Source organism: Pseudorasbora parva, chromosome 1 (assembly GCF_024679245.1).
Source record: "Pseudorasbora parva isolate DD20220531a chromosome 1, ASM2467924v1, whole genome shotgun sequence".
NCBI lineage: Eukaryota > Metazoa > Chordata > Actinopteri > Cypriniformes > Gobionidae > Pseudorasbora > Pseudorasbora parva.
This window is the reverse complement of record NC_090172.1, coordinates 33864231-33879885: the sequence shown is the minus strand read 5'-3', so window position 1 is coordinate 33879885 and position 15655 is coordinate 33864231. Positions and strand designations below refer to the sequence as shown.

Sequence of the window (15655 nt, the reverse complement as noted above, 5' to 3'; positions counted from 1 at the left end):
GCAAGTAGAAAAACAAAATCACATAAAAAGGCGGCCAAACCTAATGATGTGGTTGATGACAATAGGGTCGGGGGGCAGTAGAAGGTTGGTGAGGCGCTGTGGAATTTCAGAGAACTTCAGGCGTGGACAGTCAAAGATCTTTGAGAGTAGTGAGGCCAGAAACACAAAAAGAAACACAGATTATTTTAATCTTGATTAAAATAATGTATACTGTCTTTACATAATTATTCCAACATTCATTCGTTTCATTTTAAATATCAAATATGTTTTAAGGGTTTAAGTGAAGCAGATTCATTGACTAATTACAGATTGTGATGAATGTTGATCATTGCTTCTAATCAAACATACCTGTTGGAAATACTTGTCACAGTTGATGTACTCCTTGTCATGTGAGTCCTGCAGTTTGTTGGTTTTGACATACTGCCAGAGGGCCTGTATGATACTGGAGCGAGTCTGTGTGTGTATCCCGAGCAGACGAGCCAAACGCGGATCAAGCTTAAACTGAGGGGGCTGCATACAGGAAACAGGAGTATTATGCTTTTCATTCATTTAATACAATATTACATTCAATTAACTGAAGTTTTCATTTAAAGGTGCCCTAGAATGAAAAATTTAATTAACCTTGCCATAGTGAAATAATAAGAGTTCAGTTCATGGACATCACATACTGTGAGTCTCAAACACCATTGCCTCCTACTTCTTATGTAAACCTCGTGAATGAAAAACACCACGGAAAAATAAGTGATTCTCAACATAAGGGCACCAGTGACGCAATCGTTGGGATCATTTATATGCACGCCCCCAACATTTGCATCTGTCCAAGCATGTTCATTGTCAGGCGGAACTGACGGAGACGAATCATCGGGACTGCAGGTAAACAAGCAACACTCGAGGATAGTGAAAACGGTAGCTCTCATGGACACACACGTCATGTTCCAGGCTGCGCAGGGGATGTGAGGACTTTTCATACCCTTCCTTCCCACAGATAAAAAATGTCAACAGTCATGGTTGATGTTTATAATCGGATATCACAACAATTTAATTCAAGATCGTTCGTTTGTTCGGCCCATTTCAAGCAAGCTTCAATCAGCGTCTTTAACTGAAGAAAGTGGCAATTACAACCGTATTCCTGCAAGAAGTAAGTAGCGATTTTATCCACTTATTGACCGTTTAAACAATTTCTGATTAAATTGAAAGTTTCTTAGAGACCACATTGTCTAATGCAAGAGGCTAGTACAGTAACAATAGGAAACACCAAGTACCATACAAAACTAAATAGTGTGTCTAATGACAAAGGGTAATATTATTTTGTATTACAAAATACTACCGTAAATACGTTGCTTACAGATCGTTCATTCGATCCTTCTAGCAAAAGTCACCTTTTCCACCATAAAAGTTGGAAACCTCTTAAAACAATATTTATTTGACAAGGCTATTCATTTTGTAAAAATATATATATTTATATTTTTGAGAACTTAAGTATGATATTTTTGCATGCTTGTATTTCAGAGTGCATCACAGTCACTGCATAGCCTACATTGTGACTAACGCCAATCAGAGCAGAGCTCAACATTAATATTCATGACTCTTCCAAAAAAGGCAAAAACAGAGCTTTACATCCTAGGGAAAATGTATAGGGTTGTAAATGGAACTGTAAAACTGTATCTGGACAATTTTTTCCCTTAAATAAGCCACATACCCTCTATGTAGATATCAGAGAAGAATTTAACATATTGTTTCAAACATTCTAGGGCACCTTTTAAAAAGTCGATTTGGATTAAACTGACCGGGTAACAGCAATTTTTTATTTCACCAAATTATTAATACGTAAACCTGCAGAGTTCCTGTCGTGTTCTAATATACTCATATATGTGATATTCACCCTTCACTATTATGTTCACCATTTTATCAACTTATTTCAATGAAACTACCTGGAAAACTCAACGTAAAATTTACAATCAAATTTGTTCAAAAATTTGACATGACAAGTGATGCAATTGAATTTTGCAGTTCTTGATCAATAGTCTTCAGCTGATATACATGTAAACATCACCGGATGCATTTTGTTGTCTTCACCTGATAATCCAGCATTAACAGCAGGGTGCAGCGCACGTTAACATCTCCAGGCCTCTTTACCTGGAAACCATCTGTCTCCTGAGTGGTTGCGGTTCGATGCCACTGCAGAAGACAATAGAAATCAACATGATAGCACAGAGTCACTAAGGAAAAGCAAAAACACAATGACCTGCAGTAACTGAAAAGAAAAATAATGACAATGTATGACAGTTTCACCACACATCTTTAATGAAAAAAGTGCTATATGGCATGTTTGTAAGTAGTACTATAATGAAATATAGCCTACTGTAGGATATAAATAAGAATATAATACAAACATAAATATAATATATTTATAGTGATTTTAGCTCTTGTATTTAGGAATTGTAAATATTGATACATTTTCATTTAGGAAATACCAACCTCAACCAAATGGTTATCAGGGCCGTAAAGGTCTTTGTCAAGCTCAATCACCAAACTCTTGAAGAATGAGGAGAACTTCCTCTTCATCTTGCCTGGCTGTGAATGAAAGCATGAATACTGTTTTCCGAGTGTGCCACTGAGCAAACTATCCAGTTTCAAGTATAAACACAATTTTGGAAAAAAAGAACCTTACACCACACCATAACATTTTCGGGTAGACTTTTTAAGAAGGAGAACAGCCTAAATGTTCAAAATGAAATGTGGCATACTGGTGATTTGCTGTGCAGGACAACATTCCATTCAACCCAGAGACGGCATGAGTCCTTCAAGCTATCATCAATAAGTACTAGTTTCATTTCTTTCTGCATGGAAAAGCATGCCTCAAGTATTAGCTAAACGGGTCTTGGTTAGAGACTGAACCAAAAGGCTGAATTTATGCTGCATTGCGTAAACCTTTAAGAATTTAGTCCTTGTGCTTCAGTTCATCTTCAAAAACCTTACAGTATATATAACTGTAAACCAAATGTACTGACGGGCTGCAATCACATGAATCAAATGGTACATTATCAAAAAAACAAACAGCAACATTCAATATTATCTTATAAATCTATAATTGCACTGATGACAGTATGTGTCTTTCTATCTTTATTCTGCTATCTTTACATGGGTAATTGGTATCGTAAGATAGATATGAAGGTCATGAATGTCAAAGTATTTTTTCCTTAGATAAGAAACATTTTGCAGCCATGGCTCCAGTACTTGTTTTGAGGCACTAGATGAAGGGGACATGCTTGAGCAAAAACAAACGTGCAATGAGCCTCAGCTTCAGCTCAATCATTCTGATGGAAACCACTAATTAGACTTTAGGGCATTGTAAATGAAAAAATAAAATATACTTATACGATGCCTAATTCCAGACAGCAGGCAAGTTTGCTAAATCTACATTTAAATAGGGAAACAATTTCTGGTAACTTTTGGTTAATCTTTACCAGTGTTGGGGATAACGCATCAAGTAATTTGAGTTATGTAATCAGATAACTTTTTGCGCATAACTAGTAATGAACGCATTACTTTTAAATTGACAGCAAAAATAAGCAAAAGTTACTTTTTCAAATAAATAGTGCCAGTTTCTTTGTTTCCCCATTTATTGACTGAAAGCTCTTCTTCACCCATGTTAGAGAAATTGTTAGTGCAAAGGTGTTGTGTGTGAACTAGATGATTATTGTTGTACTAGACTAAATGTGAACACTTACTCTTCTCAAAACAGATTCAGTACTCCTCAAAATGAATCAAATCAGTGATATGCAAAATCAGAATACTAAGCAAACCTCCAATAAATAAAACAAATATTTGTATGCATTCAATCTCACTTTACTGCCCAATGTACTTGCTGCTGCTGACCTTCAATGATTCAGTTAAACCATAGGCAAAAATTACTTTAGATTTTTTTGTTTTTATTGGGGAAGTAAGTGTTAAAAGTGTGCTTTCTTCTTCTTGAGCCTATTCTTCTGTACTCACTAATGGCAGCACAGCTGAAAGGATTGTTTGAGCTACATCCTCTACTATACACATGTGAATTTGCATTTTCTTTAGCCCGAGGCTTATTATTTCAATTTAGGTGTGAAAGGGCCATTATATTTGCCCAAAAAATATAACTTTTTTTTTTGAAGAAAAAAAAAACAACAAGCAGAGATGAGCTGGCCGTTACCATCTTGCGTCATGTCACTCCCGGATAACAGAAAATGGGCAAAGAGGGGGGATGTGGGTGGAGCTTAGGTGATGCAACGACTATAGACGGCAGATAAATGGCTATCCACCTGTCACTCAAAGTGGCCACGTCCTTAATTATGCAGAAAGTTAAGGCTTTATATAATGTGAATGAATGAGTTATAAAAAATTCACCCCCCCCCCCCCCCCATCACAGTTGTCATGAAGTGCAAATTAGCCGTATAGACCAAAATCACAATTTGTACCAGGCTGTAAACATGTTTTTTTCTGCTGTTAATTTGGGAATTTTAACATGGGGCTCAATGAGATTATTCTCCCTTCTGGAGCCTGTCTCTAGTGGCCAGTTGAGGAATTGCAGTTTACATTACTTCCGTATTGGCTTCAAGAGAGATCACGGGAGGTTGCCGCTTGGGATTAATGCAATATTGTAAGGCATTGCTTTTCAAAGCAACTTTCCCCAACACTGTTACTAATGTAAGTCCTGTGGGTGGGGTTAGCTCCATTTAATCAGCACTTCATGAATAGTTATGTCACGTCCCTTCCTGGTATCTCAGTAATTACGATGCAAAGGCAGCAGGATTTTTTTTTCTCCACTTATTATGACGTTATTTTAACTATTTGAGAGCGATGGTAAATTCATCTTTCAAACCAGTCTAATGCTTACATGTATAACATTCATGTTATACATTTGTTGGTACTGTCACTGTAAGTGTATCATAGGACTAATGCTTTTTAGATTTAAATTTCTTTCTGACAATAAAAGTATGCAACAAATGCTGTCGCCAGAGCTTCAGATGTCATTAACCAAGAATTTTCCTTTAAGATATGCATTGCTGGTTAAAAGGAGGCAGGAATACAACTATCAAAGGAGTAAGGAAAAACAGTTAAAAGTCAATGGACCCACAGAACTTTCTGGCACATATGTTTGGATGGAGGCTGGGAAGTGATCTCACTGGTAAGTGAAGCACATGTCTGTGGTTAAGACTCGGAGTCTGGGAGAGTAAATTTAACCTCACTAATTCAAAAGACACATAACTGCCATTCACAAGTCATGATGTCAGAGAGAAAAAAGCGCATGATCACACATTGCAGACAGTTTATATGTCATATTTATTCACAATGAAAGCCCCCCCCCAAAAAAAGCACCTCAGTGTTTTATAGTAAAAGATGTAAAATAGCTGTATTGTACAATTATTGATTACATTGCAATTTACTCACATCATCCAGCAGTTTGCCCTCCACACGCAGCTCCCAGGATGCAATGCTGCCTTCAGAGTCCTCTGCATCAGGCTTGGCAGGGTTAAACGTGTTGGAGATGTAGAGACGCAGTTTTCGCTTTTGCTTCAGTTGGGGGAAAAAGAGTTTATCTGAATATTTATCTTAAGCCAATCCTCAAGATGATATTAGTATGCTCACAAAAATACAGAGGCATTATGCTGAGAAAAATGCTTTTAAGCTGATCATTTGGAAAATATTAGAAGCTAGACACTCTGAATAATGACACAGCCTCATTTTATGCTCATTTAAGTGGTTTTGTGTCTTATCCTGTTGATTTATGCAAGCAATATTTAAAATGGTTCAGCAAGAGTCTGCAGATTAAAATTATTGTCCCAAGGTTCTTTCTGCCTAATGTGTTTAAAAGGTATATAGGTTGCACAAACATGTAAAGACATATATTTTTAATTGGTTAAGTAAAACAGATCTGTTCTGAAACATGAAATAAATAAAAAATATATAGATCATGGGAATGACAAATACCTTCATGGGTCTCTTGAGTGCCTCTTGGATGTCCACCCGTTTTCGCATTATGGTCTGGTCTAATTTGCGCTCGAATGCCAAGAGATCCATATACGCCTGTGACTCCGGAACAAGCTCACGAATCTGAAAAAGGAATTCAATAAATCCTAATTTTGTAAATGGGAGCATTGGTAAGGAAACCCAAACAATCCTAGTTATTTTCCTCTCCTGTTCTATGGACGATAGACTGAGTGTTTGGACAATGACTAATGTGTCTGGCATCTCCACTGGAGCTGTATCTATCTATATTGCCTGATAACACACACCCAGTGCTGATTATCTTATCTTACACAACCAACTCATAGTGACACTGTGACTATATAAAAAAAGAACAGAATCATACATAAACAATAACATTTATATCCTATTTTAGAGATTACATTATAAATAATAGATTTCAACAACAATCACCATGAATCTACAGCAGTAATGCTGTCATATATTTTAAATTATTTCTGTATTGTAATACTGTCTAGAATATATATTATCTAAAGAAAAACTCAGAATATTCTCTGCAATGTACAATATAAAAAAGGCCTGCTGTCACTGTAGAGTATATCTGTATTGTCTAGTTATGGTGACAATTACTGAATGCAAAAGCCCTCCCAAAAATGTTGTCCATCGTATCGCTTGCTTGGTAGAGCATTCCGCCCCTCTCAAAGGCCGAGATAGAGAACAGACGTGCACGCCCGTGCATCTTCATCCGTGCACATTTTCACGCACACAAAAAACAAAACTGTCAAACCAATGAAAGCAATGAAAAGGCTCAGATCTCTTACTCACCCTTTGTGGAAGGATCTTATCAGCCATCTTCCTCCTCTTGGCACTGCAGAAAGAGGGAGAAAGGGGAAACGGAGAGGAAAGGCAGAAAAAAAACCAAGATGTTACTATGGAGACTGACAGTGGAGCACCCGGGACATCTGCTAAAATTCTGGGGCTGGTCCAGGATGCGGGAAAACCGGTGTGGGAGCGTGTGTGTGTGCCTTCGCCAGCCCAGATGGTGCTGGCAACCATTGGCACAAAGGATGTTACTAGAATCAACTAGAATCGTTACTGCTTAAACTTGCACAAGTTGAAGCTTGGAAAGCAGCAGAGGTCATGTTGTGCAGACAGGTGTGTTGTATGCAAATATATTTGTTCTCATATATGAATGCTCTTCTATTTCTTTCAAGACAGAAGGTAATGTTGTTTTTTGGAGTTTTGTACACTCAAAATCCAGGATCCATTCAGGTAATCACCAAAAAAATCCTAAAAGTACAAATGAATCCACAGTGAATCTTTGGGTAGAACTTGCTAGCGTCTGAGTGTAAAATAAAAAGAAGTAGAAATAAAATTAAATATTAGCAAACTTTTGCTTTTTCACCAGCAATATATTTATCCCATCAACTAAAAACGGCAAAACTCAGTCAGCCTGATTTATTAATACATATTTAATTATTTGTGAAAACATTTAGAGAGATGATGCTTTACATTGAAGTTTAAAACAAGCTCTCACATACTACACCTGTCATCATGCCATGCAACAGGACATGCAAGCACATCCATGCCAAATTCAGCAAAATTTGTAATAAAGTTATGTTTTTTTATAGTTCTTGACTCAAATCTCAGGTTAGATTGAATTGGACTGACATCAGCTGATCTACAACATTGCTGTATGAAGGAATAATCTTTGATAATAACCATGAAACATCAAGCTTGTGATAATCAGAAGTGAGGGGGGAAATCCTTGTTAGGGATACGTCTCTGGAGACAAGATGTGCCAGGGTAAAGGGGTCAAGGCTTGGGACAAGGGTGGGATCAAAACGTGTGAATCCATCATGCACAGAATAAACTCCTACTTTGATCCGAGTGTGGGATCTGACTGGGCCTCTCTCATGTCCATCTGCCTCCCTGGCATCTCATTTGGTCCAGGAAATCCCACAGGCTTCCTGATGGCATTTGAAGGGTCGTTCATTAGAGTGTACTGAGTGTGTTTGTGTGCCAGTTAAGAACTGCTGAATATTTTGACGACACATTACAAAAAAATTAATAAACAAAACAGAAAACATGGGAGTTGCGCAAGAAACAGCAGAAGTAGAGGTAAGCCATGTGTGGGTATTACACACACACATACAACTATTGCATTGATTAGTCTGATGTGAGACAGGAGGGTTGTAGCAATGCAAGATAATGTTACACTAATGTGTCAGACAAGGTCGACAGACAGAATGAGCAAGAATGCGAATCAATGGAGCTGAGTCAGAGACACAACAGAGAGAGAGAGAGAGTGAGAGAGCGAGCGAGAGAGAGAGAGAGTGAGAGAGAGCGAGAGAGAGAAAGAGAGAAAAAAAAACTAAGAAACAAGTATTATATGAAATATTTCTCAGTAAGTGGCCCCTTTCTGTCACAACAGCACAGTCAGTGGTTTGCCAGCAGACTAAAGACTCCACAGATCAGATTAACTGCAACTAAACAACCACCACTGCCCAAACTAAGACATATGTCACAGAGATTTGTCATGCAAGACCGCAGAATGACCCCATTTTTGAACATTTTGGGAATTTTAGGCCATCTCGGATCAATCTTCTGATACAACAACAGCCAACAAATGGCACCCAAGTACAAACTAAAATTAAATCAGAAGAAATAAACATTCTCATATGAAAGATGCAAAATGAGAGTGATGAGAATAACACACCTCTGTTTCCAGCAACAAGCAATTTATTTCTCCACAGTCGAAGACAAACAGAAGATGTTGATGTCTAATGTACAGCTACTCAATATGGAGTGAAATTTTAGACTGATGAGATTTCACTGTGGATGGGGCTACCCAGCACACCACCACTGAAATTCACTAGATAAGTTGACGCAACAACCTTCCGATAATGTTTTTTTTTGCCCGAGGCCTCTTCTCCGTTTCAACTGAGAATATATTTCAAAAGTAATTTATGAGCACTCCCTTACAAAATATAAGTATACTTCAAGTTCATTTTATTAAGTATTCTTAAGTTAAGTTCAAGTATGTACTAGCAATTATACTACAAGTGAACTTATAGGTATACTGATAGTAAACAAAGTAGGTTATCATGAGCATACCGATTTACTGTATTTAAAATTGCACGCTGTAAAGTTTAATGATCTGGTTGAATTTAAGACTGCACAAATAATCTATAAAGCAAAAAATAAACAGCTGCCTTTTATAAGAGTTACATATAACTTGAGAGGGGATTTAAATTTGAGACAACAGGATCCTTGGGCAAAGCACAAACCAAGTATGTGTATTTGGATTTGTGGGGTGATTTTGTGGAATGGTCTGAAAAAATTGATCAACAAATTGTAAATATGTTGCAATTTAAAAAAAAGGTACAAAATATTTATTTTTGATAAGTACAGATGTGGGGAGGGATAGTAATAATTTAAAACTGTTGTGAATGCTGCTTGAGTTGAATAGTTTTTCTGTTTGTCCTTCTGTATCTTAATAGCATGATAAAGTAGGATGCAAATTGGAGTATTGTTTCTGTATTATTAAAAATGGTATGATTAAATTATATTGTTAAATTGTAAATTGGTTTTAATAAGTATTGGGTGTAGGTCCTGATAAGCCTAGGGCTTCTCCCTATCACTTTTCGAACTGGGTGATTATTATGCTGTTTTTTTTTTGTTTCTGTTTTATTATATTTGTTATATATATTTGATATGTTTCTTTCTTTTTTTGTAATAGTTCAAAATAGTTTCATTCATTCATAGTTTAGTAGTCAAATATTGGAAGCACATTTTTTGGTTTATGAAAATACACTTTGAAAATAATCTGCTAGTTTAGTAGTTTTAGAAGTATAATTGTAAGTTTTCTTTAAGTGAACATAACATAATACTTATAGTTTACTATTTTATATATTATTTTGCACTTTAAAGGGTTAGTTGACCCAAAAAATGAAATTTCTGTTATTAATTACTCCCCCTCAAGTGGGTCAAAAAAACAAACAAAAAAACCCCCAAAAAAATCCAATTACCACTTTCAAGGTACAGAAAGGTAGGAAAACCATTGTTAAAATTGTTCATGTGACTACAGTGGTTCAACCTTAATGTTATGAAGCGACAAGAATACTTTTTTTGCGGAACAAACTAAAATGACGACATATTCAGCATTTTTTTCTTTTCCGTGTCAGTTTCTGATGCTGTGCACAGTGACGGAGACTGGCACAGAAGTGGTTACTCAGATACTTAGAATTAGGAACATATCTATTTTCTTTATAAATCCATATTTTCAAATAAGGCAAGTTTATAAGACAGTATGTAAAACTTTGTAAAAAAAAATTAATAGGCTACTCGATCAAGAGTAAACAACTATAAGCCAAGTATACTTGAGTATAAGTGCAATTTTAAGTATATTTATATGAAAAGCACATAAAAAGTAGACAAAGTATACTGTCTTTTTTTACTTTGAAAGAAGTTAACATACTAATAGCACAATTGAATAAACATTCTTACTTTTTCATAAGGGCTTTACTTTTATAGCACATATTAAAGCAAATCTTAAAAAAACAAAAAAACATGATGTACACTACAGTTTCTGGGCTTAGAGTGTCCTGGATACCAATATTTTTATAATTCAGACAAGATGAATCACTTGCCAAGTAGGATTTCAGTGTGGAACTACAGCAGTACTACAGTAAGTGAGTTATATTAACACCGTTTGTTGTTTGTTTTTCGGGAAAGGAGTGTTTGGACCTGGAAACTGTGATGTCCCACTTAACCAGATGAAAGTCAAGTGAAAGACAACATGGCTTGTTGCTCCCTGTGTTCAGTTAGGACAAAAACCTTTTTTTAATCAATTTGACAATGAAAGACTAGGAAAGCATGAAATCACCATCTATACAGTCATAATCCACTTTACTGTTTGCTATATTTTAGTAAATATAAATTATTTTGCTTCCCATTAAGCTGAATGTACAGAAATCCCACCTCATGCCAGCCAGGATCAGGCCATTCTGTTGAAACATGCAGAATTGATTTCTTGTCAAAGGAAAAAAAAACACATCTTCCCATCCAACCATCAGTGCAACAGAGCAACTAAGAATTCAGCTCTTACTGTACTGAGCACTTCAGGTCCAGTGTGTCCATACTATAGATTCTAGGAATACAGTGACAGTGTACTGGACAGCATCAAGGGGTTCATACAAGAGTGCTGTCTATTTTTCCATGCTATTCCTAACCCTAGGTTAAGAAAGAAATTTATATATATATATATATATATATATATATATATATATATATATATATATATATATATATATATATATATATATATATATATATATATATATATATATACACACGCACACACACACACACACATATACATATATGTGTGATTATATTTATTCACCCTCATGTCCATCAAAACCTGTATGATTTCATTGACTTCGAAAACACTTTTTTCAAAATATCTTAAGTCATACAGTCATACAGGTTTTGATGGACATGAGGGTGATTAAATTATATATATATACACACACATATATAAATATATATATTTATTTATTTAATCACCCTCATTTCCATCAAAACTTGTATGACTTTCTTCTGTTAAGATATTTTGAAAAAAGTGTTTTCGAAGTCAATGGTCACCAAACATTTTGTTTTGTTCCAAACATCCTTCAAAATGGTCTTTTATGCTCCACAGAAGAAAGAAAGTCATACAGGTTTGGGATGACATGAGGGTGAATAAAATATGACAGAATATTTATGTGAACTATCCCTTAAAGTAGCCTCTTACATTTGTATTGTTAAAACGAGGTGAGTGCTGCTTTTAACCGTGAATTCCTGTTCCAAAACAGGGTTGCTATTGCTTTTGCCAGGGTAACCCAGAATTAAAAATTAATGGGTTAGCGATTTTTTCCTCTTTTAATTCTTTATTCATATGATAGTTAAGAGAGAAAGGAACATGGGGAGGTCACACTCAATCCTATCAGTTCTTATGTATGTTGTGAACACACCGCATCGCTGCTTTAACAGGGGGTCAAAATTTCAACAGCCTACATTAGATTTCTGTTATGATATCATCCTCTTATTTTTGTGGCTTCCTGATCATTAGTATATGTCATACTATACTCACTTCCTGTTTCGACTCTGTACGGCCTGCTGCTGTTGCATCTGCTGCTGTGAAGGAGCTGGCCTTTTGCGACTGGCCTCCATGGTCTGATTGTTAAGTCCAGGCCGGACAGCAGCGTTCCCTCCATATGGTGGCCCTGGAGGTCCCATTGGGGCCCCCTGATGAGGCATTCGTGCTCCTGATGGCATGCCAGGCCTCTGAAAAAAGGTGACAACCAAAAGATGGACATAAGAAAATGAGGTGGAGAAAATTAACACGGTTAACACGTTCTGAAACAAGAGCTTACAGAAACAGTAGAGTAAATCAGTATAATGATGATTTTTAGACATGCATATAAATAACTAAATATGTGCACAAATGTGTTTATTTCAATTTTATGGTAAGAGGAAGATATTTAGGGTCTGTTCAACATACTATAACTGACTAGTACAGAAGCAGCTGTTGCCTGCCATAACAGCAGAAGCAACTGCACACACAGTTCATGCACAACCTACTTAACACTTGTGACACCAGAGACAACAGGTGACAAGTACAAGAGCTCAGGACAGTGAACAAATGTCTCTGAAAGAGTAAACACATACTCTCGTCATACATAAATGTCTCCCTGAGAACAGTGTGTGTTTCTTACTCATGATACTTTATCTTTTAGCTGCAATTTAATTGGTTAATTTGTTACTCTAATTACATAAGAAAGAGGCATTTTAATTATGGTAAAATTACAATGTAATTGTCTTTACTATGTAAATACAGTAACTGACAGGGAATGAGAGATGTAGATTAGTAGTATAACTATTGAATTGAGCAGGTCAATACATATTAACATTAAATATGTTATAATATATAAATTATATACATATATTATATTGGTCTGTCTGAATATAATTTTTTCAAAAGACAACATCTAAATAACGACTTATATAGTGATGGGCCGATTTCAAAACGCAAACCACTGCAATTCATGAATCGATAATAAAATTACTGTAGAACCACTGTAGTGATAGTGAGTTGGGCTTTTTAACGAAGTCTTTAGTACCTTTTATGGGTCTTGAGAGAGGAAATGGCATTGGTGTTAATGGAGGCTTTTCTGAATCATAGGAGTTCAACAAAAATATCTTCATTTATGTTCTGAAGAGGAATGGGTGGTCTTATGGGTGTCGAACGACATTAGGGTGAGTAGTTAATGACAGCATTTTCATTTTTGGGTGAACTAACCCTTTAATGCATTGCACAGCTAGCCATGGATTATCCCTTACATGTACACACATACATTATAGGTTTTTGGCAGTGACAGACCCGATTGGTGCACAGGAATTGAGGGAGTGGGACAACAAAACTGAGAGAAAGTTCCCTTTGATAATACACAACTATACCCTAATTAAAAATAGCCAGCCAATTAGACATACATGGTAGTACTAGTGATAGTAAAGAAAATCCTGTCTTGCCTAAGGCAATCCGCTTTAACCTAAGAAAACAGATAGCACAGGGTTAGGATTGTGGTGCTGGCAGTAACATTGGAGAGGCAATTTGAGGGATGTCAAAGGTACGGTGTGAAGTTGACAGACAAACACAAATACAGAGAGTAGTCAAAAGAACAGACAAGAGAAACTCCTATCAGACAAATATAGTCAAAACTGTACACTCTTTGTCTAAGTCATAATAAGTGGAAAAGAGTTCAATAAGAATAACTGAAGCCATATCAAACAAAGAAATGTTCAGAGAACAGATGAAAGAGATCAAACAGATATAATGATAAAACACTGAAACTCAGAAAGCAGGACAAAAATGCATTACATCTGGTGTAAAAATGCATGAATCTATCACAAAGCTTCACAAAATTTAAATATTCAAAATTGTATTTATTCTACATTAATTTCTCACCTAAAACATATTTTCAGTTTCATCTATTTCTGTTAGAGGTCTGTCAGAATAAATCTGAAAAACTTATTACCGAACCAGAATAATCCAACCAAATTAAATTTACTTTACACTCATCTTATCACTTTTCTTCCTTTCTTTTTTTCAGTTGACTGGGAGAAGCCTTTTCTTCAAATTCCGATTCGCAATCTTGAAAGTTGTGACTTATGTTACTACGTAATAACAATTTCTTATGAACTTCAGAGTCTCAACTGTAACCGAGGACTCAGAGCTTAATGAAGGGTCATTACACCAGAATTACTGTATACGGCTGAAAAATTATTTCTTAGAATACATAATTCACTAACCACATCTGATTTATGAAGCGCTCAACATTATTAAAGAGCATTCTATAGAGCTACCAAAGTCAAAGAACCACTGGAGAAGATTCATCAAGCTCCATTCCTAATGGTGCGACTGAATCCTAAGGAACAGCCATGTTAAACAATATTACGTTCACCTTGTGGCTATGTGGTGAGAAACATTTTGCACTTCAGTTAAACAGGAAGGGTTAGCAATTGAACTGCTGCAGATGTGAAATGTAGAACAAATGTGTGATGGTAATGACTAACTGACTGATTTTACAATCTTTTGTGTTTAATTTACACAAAGGAAGTGATCATGATGTACCTAATAATGATGTACCTTAAGTGGCCTTGAGCTCTTGTTATGTCTGCAGGTTAAGAGACTGATGAAGTGAACTCTAGACTATTGTGAAATAAGAGCAGACTGCGCAGGGAGCATTGAGTTGCAGGGTAACGAAAGACAACGACTTACAATTAGATATTTAGCATTTGATAAGGCCACACGCTTGCAGGTGTAACATTTCTGTTATTCCTTGAATGCTGCAGCTAAACACTTTCTTTGTCTCTGTCTGATGTGTTGCCAGATCCTTTCAGCTGTCTGTGCTTGCTGTTGAATGGTCTTACTCTCATATTAACAAAGAAAAAACTGACCAGCAGGGAACATAATCATGTTTTATAGCGGCATAAATTAGTCTTTCATCAGATTCTTCTTGTTATTAGAGTAGCGAGTTCACACATTAACATATGAGTAACAACAAAAAAAACAACAAAAAACTCTCAATAGTCCTGAAATGTACCACTTAAAATAGTTTAAACAATTACTGTCCTTTGCTGTCTCTCTCTGTGTGACTGCTTTGTTCACAAACCACTTTGAATATAAATTTGGATGCAGGAAGGAAGAAAACATTTTATTTGCAATATTTTTTCCAGCAGTCACACCATGTGGATTTGCACTTCAGAGTCTGGCGGTGTTTGAGCTGCCAATCAGCTTTGACTGATGAGCCCCTTTGCCCGATTCCTGGTGATAAACAACTTATTTTTGCTCAAGAACATGCACGTCCCTCTGGAGTTTCTTTCCTTGCTGTTAATATGACAATTGCACAGACATCTGATTGGGTAGACTTCCATAACTACATTATTTCACTCCTGTGCCTTCCATGAGTTATTGCAGAAGTTTACATTAGCTATATTTATATGTAACCATATAATCAGTTTATAATAGAACTAAAAACCTTCATGTAAATTCCTCAATCCGGTTGAACTTGATTTTAATTTAAATTTGATCTGACTAAAAGGGATGGTGTAGATCTTAAAGGGGAACCAATTTGCAAAATTCACTTTT

General features: G+C 36.0%; 1 protein-coding gene across 4 annotated transcripts in view; it reads right to left on the bottom strand.

The window, feature by feature from the left end:
- Nucleotides 1-15655, bottom strand: part of smarcd3b (SWI/SNF related, matrix associated, actin dependent regulator of chromatin, subfamily d, member 3b) — a 49220-nt gene that overhangs the window by 5526 nt on the left and 28039 nt on the right. For 3 of the 4 annotated variants that reach the window (XM_067438172.1, XM_067438164.1, XM_067438182.1), the window contains exons 2-10: nt 12098-12291; nt 7842-7931; nt 6787-6829; nt 5965-6087; nt 5425-5547; nt 2479-2574; nt 2077-2178; nt 349-510; nt 41-138 (exon numbers count right to left, since the gene is read on the bottom strand). In XM_067438172.1, coding sequence (XP_067294273.1) covers nt 41-138; nt 349-510; nt 2077-2178; nt 2479-2574; nt 5425-5547; nt 5965-6087; nt 6787-6829; nt 7842-7931; nt 12098-12291 — 1031 coding nt within the window. The remainder of the gene's footprint in view (nt 1-40; nt 139-348; nt 511-2076; nt 2179-2478; nt 2575-5424; nt 5548-5964; nt 6088-6786; nt 6830-7841; nt 7932-12097; nt 12292-15655) is intronic. The other variant, XM_067438191.1, reaches the window with a different exon arrangement.